At 38.6% G+C, this 21,388-nt stretch overlaps 1 protein-coding gene across 15 annotated transcripts in view; it reads left to right on the top strand.

The window, feature by feature from the left end:
- NMNAT3 (nicotinamide nucleotide adenylyltransferase 3) overlaps positions 1–21,388 on the top strand; it is a 35,350-nt gene that overhangs the window by 13,073 nt on the left and 889 nt on the right. For 8 of the 15 annotated variants that reach the window (XM_069792062.1, XM_069792069.1, XM_069792063.1 and 5 more), the window contains 3 exons: positions 189–325; positions 12,005–12,188; positions 16,965–17,074. In XM_069792062.1, the coding sequence (XP_069648163.1) occupies positions 217–325; positions 12,005–12,188; positions 16,965–17,074 (403 nt within the window). In that variant the 5' untranslated portion in view covers positions 189–216. Of the gene's footprint in view, positions 1–188; positions 326–5,752; positions 5,819–5,883; positions 5,971–12,004; positions 12,189–16,964; positions 17,075–17,992; positions 21,262–21,388 lie in introns of those variants that run through there. The other 7 variants (XM_069792071.1, XM_069792070.1, XM_069792072.1 and 4 more) reach the window with 4 other exon arrangements.

Raw genomic sequence — 21,388 nt, 5'->3', positions numbered from 1 at the left:
AACACGTGTGTTTCTGAGCTAGTACTTCCTGTATGCTGTGATGATACAGAGGACTGATCTTCTGATACTTTACTAGCATTCCAGGAACAGACAGTTCTGAAAACAGTGCTCCTTTTAGCTTGAGGAACAAGGGGCAGAATGGTCTTTGTCAAGTTTGTCTTTTATTTTAATAATTTTTTTTTTTTTAGGGTGGTGTTTTAATGTTTTGATGTCAGAATGGTGAGCAGGACACCTCTCATTCTTCTAGCTTGTGGCTCCTTTAACCCCATCACAAACATGCATATGCGTTTATTTGAGCTGGCTAGAGATCACCTGCAAAAAACAGGTCAGTAAGGTGTTGTTAGGACCACACACACACGGTGTTTTACTGTGAAAACGAAGAAAGATTTTTAACACTCACTATAGATATGCTGTCACTTTACATCTGGCTTTATTTTAATATTGTTTATTTATCATTCAACATGAGGCTTTCATGGCGTATTCAATATAGAAAGTCTAGCATTACCTTTTCCTTTGACTCAGTACATAAACAAGTATCATAATGAGCATTCATGCAAATAAATGGAAAGTTTTATAAGCAGTTTTAGGATCATATTCACGGAACAGGCTGAGTCCTGTGAAAGAGTATGCTTAACAATTTTGGAACCGAGAAGAAACATTTATGTTCAAATTTCATGCTTTTATGATACATTGTGTTTTAATATGAAGAAGTGTTACAGTTAGCAGTTTTGACAGCCCGGTGAAACTGGAGAAAAGATGAAACGTTAATTATTCATTATCCGTCTTCACTAAGAGGTACAACTTATCTCCCCTAGCAAAATAATTTCCTCATAAAGGAGATCAGAAAAGCTAGATGTCAGCAGGCTAGAAAGTTTTGGCAACAAAGGAGAAAGGTGGATAACATCAGGAACTTAAGCAAGGATCAGAAAAGCTACTTCTCAGTAGCTTCTAAGCATTGAACTTCTCGGCTTGACAGTGCTTCTCAGCATTGAACTCTAAGCTTGATCAACTACTTAGTTGCTGAGGCGCTTTTTTTTTTCCCCGCATCTGGCAGCTAAAATATACACATATGTTTCTGGAAGAGGTTGGAAGGGAATCATAGTTTACTGGAACCTGACAGAGAAGTTCCTAGGGATGTGGTTCAGTAGGAACCTGAATAGAAAATAATAGTAAAAGGAATTTCGCTGTCAAATTGGGAGCAAGGGAAGTGGAGAGAATCTGGTAACCCACTGATACCATTGTGCAGTAAAAGAAGCAACTACATACTGACCATATACTGTGAGAATACTTTGACTTTAATGAGGAAGAATTACACAACTGGCTCTGAGGGCTGTCTCTATTGTAACTGTAAAATGATTTTGTTGCTCCCACAGGACTAGAAGTAAAGGGTTAAAAAGGGATTTGAATTGGCTTTTCTCACTGTAATTTTATAACTGCTTCTGCTGCCCAGCTGTGCAAGGAGTAGAAAGGCAATGTGAGATCAATTGGTACTTCTGTTTAAGTCGTATGTTACAGTCCAGTAACTTATTTCTTTACCTTGAAAGAAGGATTGAACTGAGAAATGAATCCTGATACTGTCTGAATCACAATTCATTGTCTGGTCTGTGTAACAAGACTCCACCCCTTACTCAGAGCAGTTTACTTAAACAAGTCTAGTGAAAATCATATTAAAAATGACATTTTGAAAGGCTGAAATGAAAGTTGTGCATTACATTGCACCTCTTTAACATCAGTGCTTAGTTCTGAATAGGATGTGACTTGCCTTTTGACTTTAGTTTAATGTGTGGAGTCTTACTAGTATAAGTACTTCATGCATTGAAGAAGGAGACTTCATTTGTGTCTGGGTTGCCTACAGTGTTGTCATTGTACTTTCTGAACACATAACCTAGGATGTCTGCAAACCAAGAATCCTCAATTAGCTTGTGGAAGCTTTACCCATCACACCTAGAGGTGGCTTTATTTGAAGTAACTATGAATGTATATGTATGTGTTTGTATGGATGGATACTTACAGATCTGGTATATGGTCTTTCTTGCTATGGTGAAGACAGTTTCTCAAACAGAAGGGGTTGGCAACACGCTATAAAAATGATTGACTCTGGATGCCTGTTTTATGGCAGAACCATTCCTACCCAGGAAATTAATTGGTCATTCTCTCATGGTTTTAGTTCTGCTTCTGCAGTTACCCAGGAGAGGAGAAATTGGAGCTTATTTGCTGAGAAGAAGCACTAGTTGCAGACTGGGAGCTGATAGTGGGGCTGGAGAACAATTCTTATACATGACTAAAGCTTGTTTGAATTGAGGTAGTGGTCTGCCATATTCACATTGATTCCCTTCTCAGTGAGAGCAACACACTTCTGAGCTAATACACACACTGAATGCCTGAAAAAGTAACTAGCATGAGAGAAGAATTAACTAGCATGAAGGGCGATGTTTCCTAGGCTGTGAGAATGACTTCTGGTGCTGCTTCAGTATTTCTGCTCAATCACAAATCCGGCAGAAACAATGAGTTGTGCAACAGCTTGGCTGGAGTTGACTTCACAGTCAGGTTTTACTGTTATGAATGACATAACTATCCCTAATGTGCATCCTGACTGACATCTCCAGTAATTCTGTCTGCTAGCTTTTTGCACATCAGTTCAGTTTCAAATGCTGTCTATTCTTATTTTTCATACATCCTTATTTTAAGTAGGGAATTTTATTGAGTTTCTGATACTTTAAGCAGTATCTGCAGTTTCATTGCCACATGTCAAGTAATTCATCCTTTTTTTTGTTAATGTCAACAAATCTTGTCGTGCAGCTTTTTAAATACAACAGACGTAGTTACATGTGACTGAATAACTCTAATTATTCTCTTTATCTGGATTTTTGTCTCTACTCTTGTGAATTTGACTCTTTACACATCCTCAGACATAGCTAGAATCCTCTCAGATTCAATCCCTTGTTTTAAAATTATTTCTTGAAACTTGCACTGACTGTGGCAAATGCCTTTCAGTCTGTTAGTATCTAATGCCAAATGGTTTTATTTCTCTTTGACTGTATTTTTCATTTGACCATAAAGTCCAAAGAAGTAGTACTAGAATCAACCTATGTAAGATGTTTAAAATGTTGTTTCCTAAGTATTGCCAGTGGAGGATACTTACATCACCAAGTTTCCAGAGAAGACCAAAACGGATAGAGGGCAAAGTAGGGGGGTATGAAAGGCAAGATGTTTCTATCTGTGACAAGACACATGCAAGGGGAGGTGAAGGAAAATGAGTTACTGTCTTATGAAAACTTGGGAAAATGTGACACAATCAATGGGTTGTGTCAGATGCAGCACTGGGCAGCAGAGCTGAGAAGTCCAATGAGTAATTAGTCACTAACCAGCCTTGGGAATTTAGAAGTTTATGTTGTTCAAGGGCTGCATGTGATTAAAATGGACTAGTATTTTCAAGAAAGGGATAGGAGCAGATTGTAACAGCAGCAAGTCAAGTCAAGCAGGTCCTGCTTGACTAACCTGATCTCCTTTTAGTACAAGGTGACCCGCTTAGTGAATGAGGGAAAGGCTCTGGATGTTGTCTACCTAGACTTTAGTAAGGCCTTTGACACTGTTTCCCACAGCATCCTCCTGCAGAAACTGGCTGCTCATGGCTTGGACGGGTGTATTCTTTGCTGGGTAAAAAATTGGCTGGATGGTCAGGCCTGAAGAGTTGTGGTGAATGGAGTTAAATCCAGTTGGTGGCCGGTCACAAGTGGTGTTCCCCAGGGCTCAGTACTGGGGCCAGTTCTCTTTAATATCTTTATCAGTGATGTGGACAAGGGGATCGAGTGCACTCTCAGTAAGTTTGCGGATGACACCAAGTTGGAAGGGAGGGTTGATCTGCTTGAGGGTAGGAAGGCTCTACAGAGGGATCTGGACAGGCTGGATCAATGGGCCGAGGCTAATTGTATGAGGTTCAACAAGGCCAAGTGCTGGGTCCTGTACTTGGGTCACAACAACCCCATGCAGCGCTACAGGCTTGGGGAAAAGTGGCTGGAAAGTGCCTGGTGGAAAAGGACCTGGGGGGGTTGGTCAACAGCCGGCTGAATATGAGCCAGCAGTGTGCCCAGGTGGCCAAGAAGGCCAACGGCATCCTGGCTTGTATCAGTGTGGCCAACAGGACTATGGAAGTGATTGCCCCCCTGTACTTGGCACTGGACAGGCTGGACCTCAAGTAGTGTGTTCAGTTTTGGGCCCCTCGCTACAAGAAAGACATTGAGGTGTCAAGCGTATCCAAAGAAGGGCAGCGCAGCTGGTGAAGGGTCTAGAGCACAAGTCTTGTGAAGAGTAGCTGAGGGAACTGGGCTTGTTTAGCCTGGAGAAAAGGAGGTTGAGGGGAGACCTTATCTCTCTCTACAACTACCTGAAGGGGGGTTGTAGTGAGGTGGGTGCTGGTCTCTTCTCCCAAGTAACAAGTGACAGGACAAGAGGAAATGGCCTCAAGTTGTGCCAGGGGAGGTTTAGATTGGATATTAGGAAAAATTTCTTTACTGAAAGGGTTGTCAGGCATTGGAACAGGCTGCCCAGGGAAGTGGTGGAGTCACCATCCGTGAAGGTATTTAAAAGAGGTGTAGATGTGGTGCTTAGTGACATGGTTTAGTGGCGGACTTGGCAGCGCTAGGTTTACGGTTGGACTTGATGATCTTAAAGGTCTTTTCCAACCTACACAATTCTATGATTATAAGTCAGCATAAATGCACAGGCTTCAATTTGTCTTCCTGCAACAATTCTGATAACCAGAATTTGAAAACAACACAAAATAACCCTGGTTTGATCCTACTGTTTTGGTAGTGTGTATAGCAATACAGATATATAATTGGAATAGGATCAGATCAGCAGTAGTTACTCACTACATACACAAAAAATACTGACAGACATTAGTTAAAATTAACTGACTTTAAAAATGAAAAGGAAACAAATCTTGGATTTTTTTTTATTACAAGATTTACAGCAGTGCTTGCTTAAATAGAGCAGTACCTGGTTAATTGTATTAGGCTCTACCCTTGAAACATGCATGAAGAGGGATGCATGTGTAGCTTAACATTCAGAAAGAATTAAAGTTGTAGAGTGCACTTTGCAGAGGTGCAAATCTAAGCAGCAAAAGCATAAATCTTAAGACATCTCAAGATATGCCATATCCCTAAAGAAGACACTTCTGTTATGTAAAACTCATTTTTCTCAATGCTGTTATCAGTGCATACAGTTTAGGTCCTAACCTTTTTCTGAATTTAAGGAATGCTTTTCGAAATGGAAGAAGTGTAGGCATCTTTCTGTTCCACAAGTTTTGATGCCTTACTCTAAAACCCAGCAAAATAAGGGGTGGGTGTCCCCTGCTTGCAGTGGTATTTGGGTTATGCCCTGTATTTGTCTTTGGAATCCTAGTCATCTGTTTTGTAGCATCTCTGAAAGGAACCATTGCTTCCCAGTCATGTTAATGGCAAAAGTCAGCTTGGATTAGAGCATTTCAGAATAAGGTGTCCTGTGAGTAAAGCTATGATACTTTATTATTCATATTGTTACTCTCAAGATGGTGGGTTTAGCCTTCTTTCTGAAGGAAATAATCATTTTCATAGCTGTCAAGAAACTCCCTTTCCTTCTTTTTGTCCAAATCCAATGAACTCTATGGAAGTGAACTTGTATTTTGAGGTCTTGATATGAAATGTTTATTATAGATGTGATGTTTGGAGATCATTCAGCATTTATTTGAGGACTGATTATTGTGCATGCTTAGTTACTCAGCTGTTGGAGGAGGGTTCCTGAAGTCTCAATGTATTTGAGTGGCTGTCTGACTACAGAGGTAAGTCTACATCTTCAGGCCCTGTAGTTCACTCAACCAGGTGGATATGATTTATGTTTCTCTAGGTACTCATATGGCATCTGTCACTACAATTTTTGCACACCTCATCTAATTCAGTGAATGCATCTTTCAAGCACTCTGAAGTGGTGAAGGTAAAGTCATCCATCCTGTGGAGAGCTATCCTAAAAGATTGTCCATTACTGCTCTAATGTATTTGTTCATTACATTGACTTTCAATGCAATGATTGCTGAATTTTTTGCCCCTTTGATTTTCCTTCTGTTGAATTACCCTCACAGAAGGTGACCAAACATGAAGTAAAAACAGTCTTGCCTATTTTCTTTTTCTTTTTTCATGCTTAGCAATCTCTACATACATGTCATGGGAAGGTAAGCATAGGATGGTATCTTTTTGATATTTAGGCTGTAAATCATTTTTAACAACTCAAATATTTGGGATTACTTGTATCTAGTCATTACGTGGTGGTTTTATTTTCATTTTCTCCCCTACATGGCATCTGAACAAAGATGTTAGATGTCCCTCCCTCCACCCCAGTTAATTAAAACCTATAAAAAAATTAATGTTTTGTTTTAAATGGAACAATGAAAAATCCTTGCATTTGTTTTCCTAGCATTAGTAGGCTGAGAGTTCTGCAAGGGTAACTGTTGATTTCTTGTGGGTTCAAGGGAAAACATTACTGTTACTTTAATACACAATTTTATCGTGTGATTTTAATGTGTGTAGTCACACATAGAAGGTTGATAAAAGAAATTAAATAATCCAGTTAATTAAACATATTTGTAAAAGCAAGTGTGCTAATGGTTGTTTCAGTGAAGAAATAAAAACTTACATTAATGTAAGCTCTTGTTGCATCTTAGCTGGTTAGAACATGAGATTGTATTGTAACTATTTTCCAACATTGTTCACTTCTGGTAACAAGTCTTACATCATTTTATGTTTTGAAATAGCTATCACTTTCATCATGAAAAAGGACTGACTCATTGGCAGTCAAAGTGATTTTTGTTATTTATGTATTTGATGTTGTATACATAATATGCAGTAAAACTTAAGCTGTTCATCAGCCTCATTTTGTTAAATCTTAGATGTGTAGATAACTTTATGCCCTTAGAACAGGCTTAGTGACACAGAGAAAATGCTTATTCCTGGACAAAGCTTCCACAATTCAAACCAAAAATTTGTAATCTTGAGTCCTGCAATTGTTCACATTAATACACTAATATATAGAAGTTAGTCTCTTGCCCAGTGCTGAAAAGGAAATTGGGGCAGTCTCCAGAAAAAAGAAAAAAAAAAAAAAGCAGGGAATTTTCTTTCGCTTGTGCTTACAGACTTTGGATACATAGGACAGAAACCTTAGATAGGCGATGAGTTAAAAAATGTCATCTTGGTTAAGGTATGTGGGGTTTGCAGGGAGGTGTTTTGGTGTTTGGTTTTCGGGGGGGGGGGGGGGTTGCGTTGGTGGGGTTTTTTTGGTGTTTGGGCTTTGGGCTGGTTTTGGGGTTGGCTTTTTTGGTGTTTCAGGTTTTTTGGTTTGGTGGTTTTAGAGGGTTTTTTGGTGTTTGGGTGTGGTTTTGGGAGGGGGTGTTGGTTTTTTGTTTGTTTCTTTTTCCCTGTGGATGAGAGCTATATGGTCTTTAAACTAATGTCCATAACTGCAGGAAGGGAAAATCTGCGTATATGAGTTGGTGTCACATTTAATTGATGTCACAGAAGCTACCAGTGAGTCTAACTCTGGGTTTTTTCTATTATAAAGTATAAGTTGGGAGAGCTGAATACTGAATGATAAGGAGTTTCATTGTAACGTAGAGATGAGACTGGCATTCGTCTGTAATATTTTTATGTAAGCCTACATCAGTGAAACTTCTAAAGCTTTGGAGTTTTAACAGGAAGGTACCAAACTACATTAAAATAAGTGTGTTGGCTCATCAGCTGTTTTCAGTCATATGAAACCATAAAATCTTCCACATAGTAAACTTAGCATGAAACATGCATCTTTTGATACTGTCATTGCTTATGACTAATGTACATTAGTACTGCCTATTATTAGTGATGTGCTGTAAATCTAAACTTTTATCGAGAAGATCCTACTTGGGGTAGTTACTTTGGTATAAAGAATCAGACTGGATAAATGCATGTGTCTGTTTCTCAGTTGTCATAGAAATGCAAAAGAGGCTAACATTTTGTAGGCACTGTTCAGCAGGGAGTGAAGTTTCTAGAAACTTTGTTTATGCTAAAACAGAGATAACTTACAGTGACCTTTTGTTGTGGCTTAACCCCAGCCAGCAACTAAGCACCATTCAGCCACTCATTCACTCCTTCCCCCTCCCAGTGAGATGGGGAGGAGAATCGGAAGAAGAAAACTCGTGGGTTGAGGTAAGAACAGTTTAATAACTAAAATAAAATATAATAATAACAGTAATAAAATAATAATAATTGTAATGAAAAGGAATATAACAAAAAGAGAGAAATGAGACCCAAGAAAAGACAAGTGGTGCACAATGCAATTGCTCACCACCCACTGAACAATGCCCAAGCAGCGACCTGCCCCTCCTGGCCAACCACCCCCCCAGTTTATATACTGGGCATGACATCACATGGTATGGAATACCCCTTTGGCCAGTTTGGGTCAGCTGTCCTGGCTGTGTCCCCTCCCAACTTCTTGTGCCCCTCCAGCCTTCTTGCTGGCTGGGTATGAGAAGCTGAAAAATCCTTGACTTAGTCTAAACACTACTTAGCAACAACTGAACACATCAGTGTGTTATCAACATTAGTCTCATACTAAATCCAGAACATAGCACTATACCAGCTACTAGAAAGAAAATTAACTGTATCCCAGCCAAAACCAGGACACCTTTATAACGAAATACTAAATGCCACTTTTCCTTAATAATAGTACTTTAACTTATTTGAGGGACATTTTTTGTTTCACTACTTTTGTTATATTTAGTTTTCTAACCAGTTATCCTAAGTAGTTCTTAGAGAATGTAAGTTCATAGCAAGAGGAAGTTTTTTGCTGCTTTTTATAGGTACGTTTTGAAAAACAAAGCCACTTAAGGGCCTGGAGGATTTTTACACATACTTAGGACAAGCAATAATAACATATTTCATGACGAAAACAAACAGCATTCCAAAGAAATACAATTTGAAGATAATTGTGGACCAAGGAAGGCTTGAAACTACCTGTAATAATTTATGGGACAGAGAAGAGAATTGCAGTGGAAATTAAAAAAAAATCAAGATGGCAGAATTTAATTATTTTCTCTTTGCATGCCTGCCAAAATTGAGGGACATATTTGAATAGGTGAACTTTTAAATTACTGTAGAGGACACAAGTTATTTAGAGCCAGTAGTAAAATATTCTCCTATATTTTGAATGGTAAAGCTTGTATTTTTAGGTGGAAGGTTCTCATGTGCATCATGATTGCATAGTGCTGCATTACTCAGTTGTTGTGAATCATCTTAAATAGTTACTGTTATTTGACTTTTGGTACCTTAAGTATTGGCAACCTTGATTTTTCTCTTCTATTTGGTTTCAGTTCTGCTTTGGAACAAGCTGACAATGGCATCAGAAGCTCTTATCTTATCCAATTTGTGCAGTTCTAGGCCAGACTAGAGGCTGAAATCTTAACAGCTTACAAGGATATGGCAGAGTTGCAATCATTCTTGGCTAGCATGATCTCATACAATTTTCATTTTTACATTTAATATATTCATTTAAAATATAAGGGAACAATTTATATCTGTAGAAACTGAAAAGAAAGGAACCAAAATGTGGAAAATTACTGTGTAAGAAAAACCTTTTAATAAGGGTAACATTAATGAATTCAAACTGTAATTTCTTTCCCTTTAAATGAGAATTTGTTACAGCATTGTATATTATCAAAGTATCAGAGAATAATTGTTGTCCATACGTCAAGTGAAAATATTTCCAATTTCAGATCAAGAGATAGACTTAATTATATACACATCTTTGCATGTTTCTGGAGAATTTTATCTTGCTCTATTGACCATTTTGCCTATAATGAGAATGTTTTAAAACAGAGGATAGTTTGGACTGATATTTTAACAGGAGACATTGCCTGTAAATCTCATTGAATTTTAATGCTGTTTTTTAAGTCCAATTTGCTCAAGTTCTTTTGAAAATTTTACCCTATTACATCAAAATAAATGTGGAGTTACAAAATTGTCATTTTAGAATATTGAATTGTGTCGTGGTTTCAGCCTAGCTGGTAATAAAGGACCACGCAGATGCTCGCTCACTCCTCCCGCCCCCCTCCGGTGGGATAGGGAGGAGAATCAGAGGAGAGAAAAGGAAAAAAAAAAAAACAAAACCAAAAACAAACAAACAAACAAACAAAAAAACGGAACCCCGAGGGTTGAGATAAGGACAATTTACTGGGACAACACAAAAAGAGAAGTTACAACAACGGTACTAATAAAAGAATACACAAAAAGAGTGATGCACCATGCAACTGCTCACCACCCAGAACCCGACGCTCCACCACTTCCTCCACCGAAAGCCGAGCGAGAGAGAACCCCCCCAGCCCGCTCCCCAGTTATATACTGAGCACGATGTCACACAGTATGGAATAGCTCCTTGGCTAGTTCAGGTCAGCTACCCTGGCTATGCCCCCCACCTCCTAGGTTCCTGTAAAAATTAACTCTATCCTGGCTGAACCCAGGACAAATTGTCACATGCCAGTACGAGAAATTATGAGTCCAGGGGTACCATTTTCATTACAAAGCAATAGAGGGAACTTGCTGCATTCTTTAAGTTTCTTTGTTGAAACAACTGAATTAGACAAAAGGAAGGGGATTTTTTTCATCCTTCAGTATCATATTTACCATAGTTATTTAAAATGCATGTGTTACATTAGAAATCATTTTATTGTATTTCTGTTTGTTTGAAACACCCTTTCTCTCCTCTCTGTTTCTTGAGGGGTGCAGCTCATATCAGAGCTTTATTTCCCTGTTGATTTATTAAAATGAGAGCTACATTAACTGGGGTTGTTTAGTCTGGAGAAAAGGAGGCTGGGGGGAGACCTTATCACTCTCTACAACTACCTGAAAGGAGGTTGTAGTGAGGTGGAGGTCGGTCTCATCTATCAGGTGGCTGGAGATAGGATGAGAGGAAATGGCCTCAAGTTGCAGCAGGGGAGGTTTAGATTGGATATTAGGAAAAATTTCTTTACTGAAAGGGTTGTCAGGCATTGGAACAGGCTGCCCAGGGAAGTGGTGGAGTCAACATCCCTGGAGGTATTCAAAAAGCGTGTAGACAAGGCACTCTGGGACATGGTTTAGTGGGCGTGTTGACGGTTGGACTTGATGATCTTGAAGGTCTTTTCCAACCTAAATGATTCTATGATTCTATGATTTTTGTTTCCTGATTTGAGGCCGGAACTGCAAAGTCTACCAAAAAGAGCTTGTTGTGTTAATGATTACATTATGTTACAGTAGAAAAATATGGGCATATTTTCAAATTTAATTAGCATGATCAGTCAGATAGAAAGGTTCTTTAGTGGCTGCTAAGCTGATGTTTGGAGCATAGTGCTGTAAGTCTCATTTTAGACTCCATTAGCCCCATCTTTATTCTTGAATCTTCTGATTTGTCTGAATCGCATTAATCATAGCTGCAGTAATATGCTATAATTCTTGTTTTAACACAATGAAAAGGCACAATGATTTTGATAAATAACAAGCATCAGATGCATAAGAACAAAGCAGTGGTCAGTTAAGTCATCCATTGCTCTGGCTTTATAAAAGCTGTACTTACTGGAATATAAAACTTAATTATATCTAGCAATTTTGATAGGTTTTTTGATAGTTTTTTGATAGCATCATAAATTGTAAACATCTACGTGCTTGAAAATTGTATGTTCATCCAGCTTTCCTTTTTGAATCATCTAATAGGATAAACATATTGGTAGTAATTGTTAGCAGTTCACAGAGGAACAAGAAGGCTGCTTTTTAATTTTTTAAATTGCTGTTTCTGTATTAAAAATAATACCTAGGTCACGTTGTTCATAGCCTCTCAGAACTTTGAAGTTAACCATGCTTTGAAGAGGTTGAACTAGCTGAGCTCCCAAGGTCCTGACCAACCTAAATTTTCAAGATTCTGTGCCAATGACTTATTTTTTCTTTTTTTCTTTTCTTTTTTTTTTTTTCAAAAGGAAGGTATCAGGTGATTGAAGGCATAATGTCTCCTGTTAACGATGACTACAGAAAGAAAGGCTTGGTTTCAGCAAGGCACCGGATAGCAATGGCTAAACTAGCACTGGAGACATCTGACTGGATTCGAGTTGATCCATGGGAGAGCGAGCAGGAGACATGGACAGAGACAGTAAAAGTATTAAGGTAATTACGTTTTTGCTCCTTTCTTTATGAAGTTACTGATTGCCAAAAATCTGTCAGGCTACCAGATCGATGCACAGAACTCACTCATGTAAAACACCCAAGCAAAGCAGAACAGGTCTGTTTATGGCATTATGTGCTATGAGATAAAGTATTAGATCTGCAAGCAATGAAAATTCACATCACTTTCCTTTAGAAAGGCCACGTAGTAAGTATTCCCCATCTGGAGTCTTTCCTAGTGCAAAGCAGATAGGCTTTCCCCAGACCTATGCAATACACCACAGTACTGCACTTATGCCATTTAAGTAGTTAGATGCATGTGGAAAGCCTCTGCCCAGCAAAGGTCTTGCAAAATTGTAGTTACTGAAAGAGTTCTGCAGCAAAGATCTTGCCTCTCATGTTATTTCTCTTGGTTTTAGGTCTCTAAGTAGGTAATACAGAGATCTTAATCAGAAAGTAAGAGAGTTTACAAATAAACCTATTCTTGAGGAGCATCCCTATTCCAGATTAGCTATGTTGGCAATATTATTATGCCTGCAGGTTTATCTATTCACACATCCTTGAAAAGTTTTCTTGAAAAGTTTTTGTATTAACTCTAACGGCAAGTTAAGCCCAAGCCCATAACTGCTGATGTTTTCTTCAAAATCACTGAGTCTGCTGTGGTTTTGTGCTGGAAGGAAAAATAAAACAATTTGTCCAAAACCAGTTAACTTGATGTAAGGATCTTGAAACATGCCTTTTTCCCATATGGTTGGTCTTGGTGTTCTGGTTTCGGCTGGGATAGAGTTAATTTTCTTCCTAGTAGCTGGTATAGTGTGTTTTGGATTTACTGTGAGAATACTGTTGATAACACACTGATGTTTTAGTTGTTGCTAAGTAGTATTTATCCCAAGTTAAGGATTTTTCAGTTTCCCATGCTCTGCCAGCAAGCAGGTGCACAAGAAGCTGGGAGGGAGCATAGCCAGGACAGCTGACATGAACTAGCCAAAGGGATATTCCATATCATAGGATGTCGTGCTCAGTATATAAACTGGGGGAGTGGTTGGCCAGGAGGGGCAGGTCGCTGCTTGGGCATTGTTCAGTGGGTGGTGAGCAATTGCATTGTGCACCACTTGTCTTTTCTTGGGTCTCATTTCTCTCTTTTTGTTATATTCTTTTTCATTACAATTATTACTATTGTTATTATATTTGTATTATTATTATTATATTTTAGTTTAGTTTAGTTATTAAACTGTTCTTATCTCAACCCACGAGTTTTACTTTTTTTCCCGATTCTCCTCCCCATCCCACTGGGAGCGGGGAGGAGTGAGTGAGCAGCTGCACAGTGCTTAGTTGCTGGCTGGGATTAAACCATGACACTTGGTAATAAATGCATTATGGGGCAAGGTATGAAAACACAAACTTCTTGTGCTAGCCACTTTTGGGAAACACACATGCTACAGAATTCAACAGATATTGTTAAAGTGAAAGACTTCATGGATGTCCTTACAGAAAGCAAGTGTGCTGTAAGAACTATCAATGATTTCTATCCACTTTTTCTAATTTACTTCCTGACTGGAAACAGTTGGTTGTATAGCTTAAGGCTCTAAAATGTGCCTTCCAATGACTGCTGAGAAAGCTCTTACAGCTCTATGTGAAAGCAATTAAAAAACAGACCTGTTACTTTACAAAAGCTTATGTAAGAATACCCTATGTACTTAGAAAAAAAAACTGGTAGAGCCTTTTAGTTCTACTTTTATTTGCTTTACTGAGTGAACATAGACATCCAGTTGCTTCTTTTGACCCTTGCCTCCAGCCAGCAGAATAGGATCGGGGTGGGAGGAAGACTAGGCAATGCTACCCTGTCTTTGCAGAAAAGTTCTCTGTTCTTTTCTGTAATCACACTTGTATATTTCAGTGTGAGAAATCACCAAAAGGTCTGTCCTGCACTATTGGTTGGGTATGGGATTTTTCTCCTAAACTCCAGTTTTGTACAACTGTTTTTCTCTAGAGGAGCAGCCACAAATCTCAGATCAGGTGATCCTACTTAGAAAAGCTTTGATCTTGCACAGCTCCAGCTGAAGTGAGTACTACTTGCAAGATTGGGTTTGTAAATTGTAAATCCACTTCAGAGTTCTTTAGTATAAGAGGTACCATAAATAAAACCTGTATGTATAATTTTCTGCTCAGGGAAAGTAGTATTAATATGGTATGAACAGCCCAACTTCCTGCCACTCTAGAAAGTGAACCTCTATTTTTATAAATAAGTTCACAAAATGTTAAAATGGATGCCAGTTAGGGAGAGAAATGAGCTTAAAGCATTTTTTCCCAAATGGTGACCTGTATTAATGAGCTGAACCAGTGCCATAATCTAATGCTGAACCCTGTCCCTTTAATGGGGAAGCAGCATCCTGATGAAATAGCACATGTAGGTATCTTGGCTTTATATTGTATTCTAATTGTCACACATGAATATTAAAAAAAGAGGTGGCTCTAGGGCTAGATCCTTACCAAGTATAAATAGGCAATGGTTTATTGTGGAGTTGTGCTTCTTCACAAATGTTGAAGGTTAATCTATAGATTCTTCCCTTGTCAAAGAACCAATTGCTGCCTTCACTATAAGCTCCTTCAGGTAGGAAACTTTAGGACCAATAGAAAGAGATTTTGCTATTGCAAGGCAAAGGCAAAAAATACTACTGTACCTAAATGTCTCTTCTTATCAGTATTTTGAATTGTACACTTAACTGCAGTAGAACATTGTGTCCTGAGACACATGAATGGCCTTTTCCTACAGTACTTGTTTTACCTGAGTGCAATGAAATTGTCATATTTCATCAAAATCTGTGGATTTTGCAGAGGCTCCCAAATAGTTATAACATAAAAGAATTTTAAGCAGCAAAGCTCATATCCCACTTTTGGTGGTGCTGTTAGTTGCCTGTTAAGTGAGTATGGAAATTTTGGAGACTGTCTCAAGGCTTTTTTTAGAGAGGAGAAGGGAACATGATGGAGCTATTTCCCACTTATCTGCTGTTCGTGAATATTCTTCCTAGAAAAGAAAACAATATTGTTTTCTACATTCATTCCTCTTGTAATGTAGATTTGATTGTGGTGCAGATATACTGTGAATTAATTTAGAATTGGCAAAGATCTATCTTACCCAACTTTCGTTGAATTGTGCTTGAGGTTTAATGATACAGTTATTCAAAGCTTCATACACAGTTCAGAAAGTGCTTGATAAACTGACAGATTGATTTGTCCTTTTTGGTGTATCTTTAAAATAACGTAACCTTCCCTGCCCCAGCACTCAAAACGCCTGCTGAACCAACCTTTTGGCAGTTAAGATTTTGCAGTACTTACAATGTTAGCCCTGCAGTGGGTTCCTTGCCAAAAGTTCTTATTTTTGATCATGGCCCAAGAATGTCAGTCCATGATACGAAGTTAGTGTACTTGACTATACATAGCATCAGCCTGTTTACAACAAGGCAGGATTAAAAATAGAAATGTAGGAAGGCACAGGCCAAGCTACTGCTACCTACTCTCTACTACCATATGTCCCTCACCCCTTGTCTATGCAGTCTCTTTAGCAAATGGCTGAGCATCAAAAATTACTAGAGATTGTTATGCAGCCTGTCCAGGTGTAGGTTCTTGACACTTGTGCAACTTATTCCTGTGGCTAAAAGTATCTGCATGATTTGAAGAGTGTACATGTAAATCACTAAACTATAAATTCATTCCTTAGGCTAGACATTCAAAGGGTTATCTATGGCTTTTTACACATACTGAATTCAGACTGTACCTTGTAATTCATAATCTTTGCTTTGATACAGTTATATAAGACCTGATGGTCACTTTGGCTATATATGTACTAGACAGAGATGGGACACTGGCTTGAATCTGTGTCTGCCCATCCTGTTTAACCATGAGCTTGTTTCCTGAAACAATTTTCACTGGTGCCAATATGAGCAATGCCTAAGCATTGCTCAGGATGGTGCAAGTCAGGGACTATTCTAAACAAGCAAGGCCATGTGGGTTTGGAAGGAAGGGAGTTTAGGTGTTTTGATCTAAGATTGGCACTTGCCCTCATGATCAAAGAAAGGGCTACTAACACGAGATAATAGTACCAGTATTGCACTGGGGCACCAGCGATCAGGAGCAGCAAAAGAATAAAGTAATAGAAACCTGGAAAAACTGACAAAAGGATCCTTGCCTGCCTTCATGCATCTGAACTCAGTAAAATTAGAAGCATAGCAGATGTCAAAAGTCTTATAAGAATTGTATATTTTGAGCTTCTCAGGACTGTGATTCTTTTAATTAAAATGAAATGGAAAACCACAAGGTGAAGACTCAGGGAACACAATTCTGTGGAGAAGAGGATGAGAGAGAAAAAGAATGTCTCCTCCTGAAAACTGAGCACACATTACAGAAACATCATCATGAGGGGTTGTATTTAATCAAGAAATTAAATCTAGTGATTGAAGTGTGATTTAATCCTGTTTCAAGCAAAAACCTCCACAATGTTTTAAATGTAATGTTACTACCAAAATTGCCATAATGGTAGAATTTCAAAAAGGAATTGAAAACCAGTATGCCATTTTGGAGATTGCTTGTGAATTCTGCAAAATGTTAACTACATTGATACTAATCTCGTGGTAGAATGAATATGCTAAATTCTTAACAAATTGTATTCAAATCCAAAGTGCATAAAAGCAGACTGTGTTCTTGAATCTGAAAGTGCCAGGTAATCGCTTTGTGCATCTCTGAGAGGATTACCTCACACAGAAGCCTTTCTTTTAAATGCAGGCACCATTACAATGAATCACTCAGATTGCTCCAGTCCAAGAAGGAATTCATGAAAAACAAATGGCCCATAGAAAGATCTACAGAGGATCCCCTTTCTTACCAGCACTCAGGTTGGTTCATAAATGTAAACACGACTCTTTGTTTAGCATTAAAAACAATACAGCTTTACCAGACTAGACTTAATTGATGAAAAAGTTGAACATATTAGCTGTTAAGTTCTGAGGGTTGGAGCTGCCTGCCAAAAACAAGCCATGCCAAATGCCAACATGACTGCTGGTGCAGTTATTTTGTAGTAATTCCCATGTAGACAGGAGACTTACTTTGGAATTGTATTAATTCTTGGTTTTATAAGCACTTCTTTAGCTATGTCAGATATGTATGTTGTGGCCCTGCTGGTTTTGCAAAGCATAGAATCTATGAATAAAAAATATCAAAAACTATAGGGATTACTAGACAATGGATTAAGTGTATGGATACCACACCAGTGATGCTGATGCATTGGTGTTTACTGCATTTCTGGACAGAAAAGCTTCTGTTGACATTAGAAGTATGGCAAGTTCTGGAAACACTGTCAGTTTTGGGTTTCCTATTTTATCATATTCCCTAGCCCTATGACTTGCTAGGATGCTGCTGGATTTTTGATACATTGCATTTTTTCCTGTAGTATTGCAGCACTCCTTGGACATGAATAATACATTTAAGTTGTTCATGGTTGTACAAAAATTTCCAAAAGATGAGTTGTTGTTATCCTTATAGATGGTAGAGGAAAAAAAGGTCTCAAGGCATTTGGACTGCAGTGGAATCTTGTGTCTGATGGGGTTAATGATTGTTAGCAAGTGACAAGTCAGATTATTCCGCATTGCCGTACTAAGGAAAACTAGTGTGAAAGTAGTAAGGACTATTTTAATGTCCATGACAAAAAATTCTTTTGGCTATTATTTTCTGTAGTTATTTCAAGCTCTATAGTATTTTATGTACAAATGCTCAAGAAAACAAATGTTAAAGCTTGTCCTTCTTTCCCAATAAAGATTCTCAGTTTAGAATTCATCAGTCATCGTCACAGGATTCCCCTACAGTCAACAGCAAAGGTATAGCAAAAAACTGGGTGAGAAGGAGGACAGGCAAGAAATCGGTTTCTCTGTCTAGTACGTAGTGGCTGGAGATTTTTTTTATTTTTTTTTTTTATTCAATCTGGGAGCTATCCACAAAGAACAATCCGTTAGTTTGAACAGAGAAAGGCTGGCATCCTGTTGTACTTTTTCTGCCTTCAGTGCTTTGACTGACTGGACAGTGATACAGATTTGGCTATATGAAACATGTGGCCCACCAAGAAGGAACAGAATGGTGTCTTCCCACTTCCTTTGGTCACTAGCATGGTATGGCATGGAGCATGGGGAACGATCAAGAGCTACTGAGAACTACAGAGCAGAATAGAGTTCCTCCCCTTTCTCATAAGTAAATGCTGGTTAGCACAAACTTTCTAATGGCAGGCAACTGTTACCCAATTCCTCCTCCCTTCCCACCCCCACCCCACAAAAAAAACCCTCCCAACAATGAAATCTGTTGAATCGGGGTTTTCTGTGAAGTTTTTAGAAAGGCTCAGTCACCTAATGGAAGCTTTCAGAAAGATCAACTTGATGGCTGAATTTAGCAGTGGCAAAATTCCATAATATACTATTTTTCTACTATATGTGTGCCTACTAAACTGTGAGACTTCTTTGCGTGGTGCTGAACCTCATGATTTTGTTCCACATGAAATAATCAGGTCGCTTTAATATATATTGAAAATAAAAAGGTTCACGGAGGACAGGTATAGACAAATTATTGCAGTTTTAGTAAACTTAGAATAGCTTATTGGTGCTAGTCATTCAGGATGAAGATGAAAATGACAGGACTATGGAGTTCTTTTTCTCTGTTTTTCAGTATCCAGGGATTTGCCATCCCTCCTTGATTCACCAAATGTAGCTTCACATGCCGTATTTCTTTTCCTACTTACAAGAGATGGCTGATTGTCTTAATTTCATTTTTAATTGAATCCCCTGCACTTCAAGTCTCTCAGTTGCCTTACACGAACAACTCTGTTGTCACATCTTGAATGCTTTTCCCTGGCATATTCCAACAGCAGTCTCCCTTAATTATACCTTAAATCCAGCTGCTTCCTTTGTGTTAATAGTTATTTCTCCTTTAGCTTACCCTCTCCTTTTTCCCTGAACAACACTTCAAAGAATTGCAATTCATTTCTGTCCACCATCGACTGAGCTACGCCAATCAAAAATAAGCAAAAATTTCCCAGATCCAGATGTAACATGGCCTGAAATGAAGGCTATTGTACTTACCAAAAAATGGAGCATTGCAGCAGCCATTTGGGGTTTATACCATTATCTGTAGTGGAAGCTGCAGATCATCATTTAGCGAAGTGCCCTTGAAAGACCAAAGACACATTTTTCTCATTGGCACGGAAGATACGGGGATATGCGGAAATGTACGTGTAAAATTGACAGCCATTTTGTAAAGCCTACAGTCTGTTAATTTAGCTTCTAGTAACCTAGAACTGCAATGCATGTACATTCAGAGAAAACCCATTAACACTATAAAAGCTCTGGTGTGATATTAGCTCTAATACAGCTTGGGACAGAGTATTGTTTTATTGTGGGGGTTGCTGTTAAGTAAAAAGCAAGCTGTGACATAAAACCCAAGTAAGGCTCTGGAAATCAGAGGACTGGAAACAGTCTAAACATGGAACTGAGAACAGGGAACTGTAAGGGAAGAGTAGAATCTGTGAGTGGAAAGACAAGAAGATTGGAACTGGCATGAGGAAATACATGGGCAGAGCACAGCTTGGAAGGGATGAAGCAGAAGATATCAGCTCTATCATGATAGAGCTTCCAGGGTTGTGTGAATCCTAAGGTTCTTGGTGTCTCATCGTTCATCAGCTGTCAGAAGTACCTGGGACGTTGTTTCAGAGTTTAATTCTCCTGTAGCCCTTTTGCAAGTACTTCTGCACTAGCTCAAGTGTCAGAGATGAGAGCATTGAATCTAAAGGTTCCAACCTTGCAGATGTGGGTATTAAAATAAATTTACTGGGTGATTTGGGGGGGAGATGACTGTTACAAAAATTTCACATTCCTCCCAAATACACTAATTATAAACTCTAAAAAAAAACAGAATTACATTTTTAAGAATGTGGACAGTGTATGGTGATTCTGTCAGGCATGAATGTTTCAAGATAGCCTTGTCCCATAGAAGGCCTCCTTTTGTAGTAATGCTGCATTCAGACCACAGGAAGGTGCAGTGCAGTACTCCTGCCACCTTTGTTGTAGGGATCAGAAGGTATGTAGTGGGAGGGTGTAAGAAGAGAAGAAATGTTTGCTGAAGTTAACTCAATGGTATGTACTAAACCTCTGCAAAACTGAGTGAATCTTGAGGCACATGCTTTTCATGCAACATGACTGGTATGTTTCTTATTTTTCGAATTGCTAATTTAAGGTGTTTGTATAAGACTGGCAGATGTGCTAACTGTCTATAAGCACAAGTAAATGTAAAATGGAGACAATACCTCCATCCTTCCCCTTCATTTCACATGAATGCAAGGCTGTGAAAATACCTAGTCAATGTCTGTAAAATACTCAGATGGTATAATGATGGGTGCTGTAGAACAGACTTTGAGGAAAGAGGTGGTCTGTACTGGGGCTTAGGCAGTGGCCAGCAAATAAGAAATTGAAAGAAAACAGAAAAAATTGTACTAGTGAAGTATCATTCTTGGTCATTTTTCAAGGTACAGCAAATTTGACTTTAGATGTCTTTGTACTAGAACAAAAGTGCCGTGGCCACATGACACAAAATACTATCTGTACAATATTCTGCTGGTTCAAATTTCTCTAAAAATAAAACAAAACTTAGTAGGTCAACTAACTAGCTTATTGTACCAGTAAGGGTAGTTAGATTAGATACAGTCCATCACATTTTAGATGATATAAGTGCACAAATGCAGGCAAAATTCTAGGTTGCTCTCTGGCTAACGTGACAGTATGCAAACATTGTGTCTGTGTGCCAGAGTGCAGTAAGGCAGCTGCTTCCTAAGGGATGGGGAGCCATATGGCCACAGTGGCAGGCAAGGGCCTCACTAGCTGGGGTTGGTCCCACTATACCTGAGCAAAGTGAGTAGGGCAGGCTGGGGTGTAATAGCCAGGTTCAACCAAGTCTAGTCTTTGTGCTAAAATAATTCTCTTCTTTGTTTGCTTCTTCCCCTTTTTGGCTTGCCTGAGTGGAGGAATAATTCTCCTTTAATATTGTACAGGTAATATTTGATATACTGTGAGTGATGATGAAGTAGGTGATAAAGTAATTGTGACCAGACACATAAAATCCAAGCTGATTTTTTTTCTTGCAACCTTTTGAAAGAAAACCGGAGTAAAAGTAAACTA

The sequence above is a fragment of the Haliaeetus albicilla genome, chromosome 9 (assembly GCF_947461875.1).
Source record: "Haliaeetus albicilla chromosome 9, bHalAlb1.1, whole genome shotgun sequence".
Taxonomy (NCBI): domain Eukaryota; kingdom Metazoa; phylum Chordata; class Aves; order Accipitriformes; family Accipitridae; genus Haliaeetus; species Haliaeetus albicilla.
This window is presented reverse-complemented; position numbering and strand designations above follow the sequence as displayed.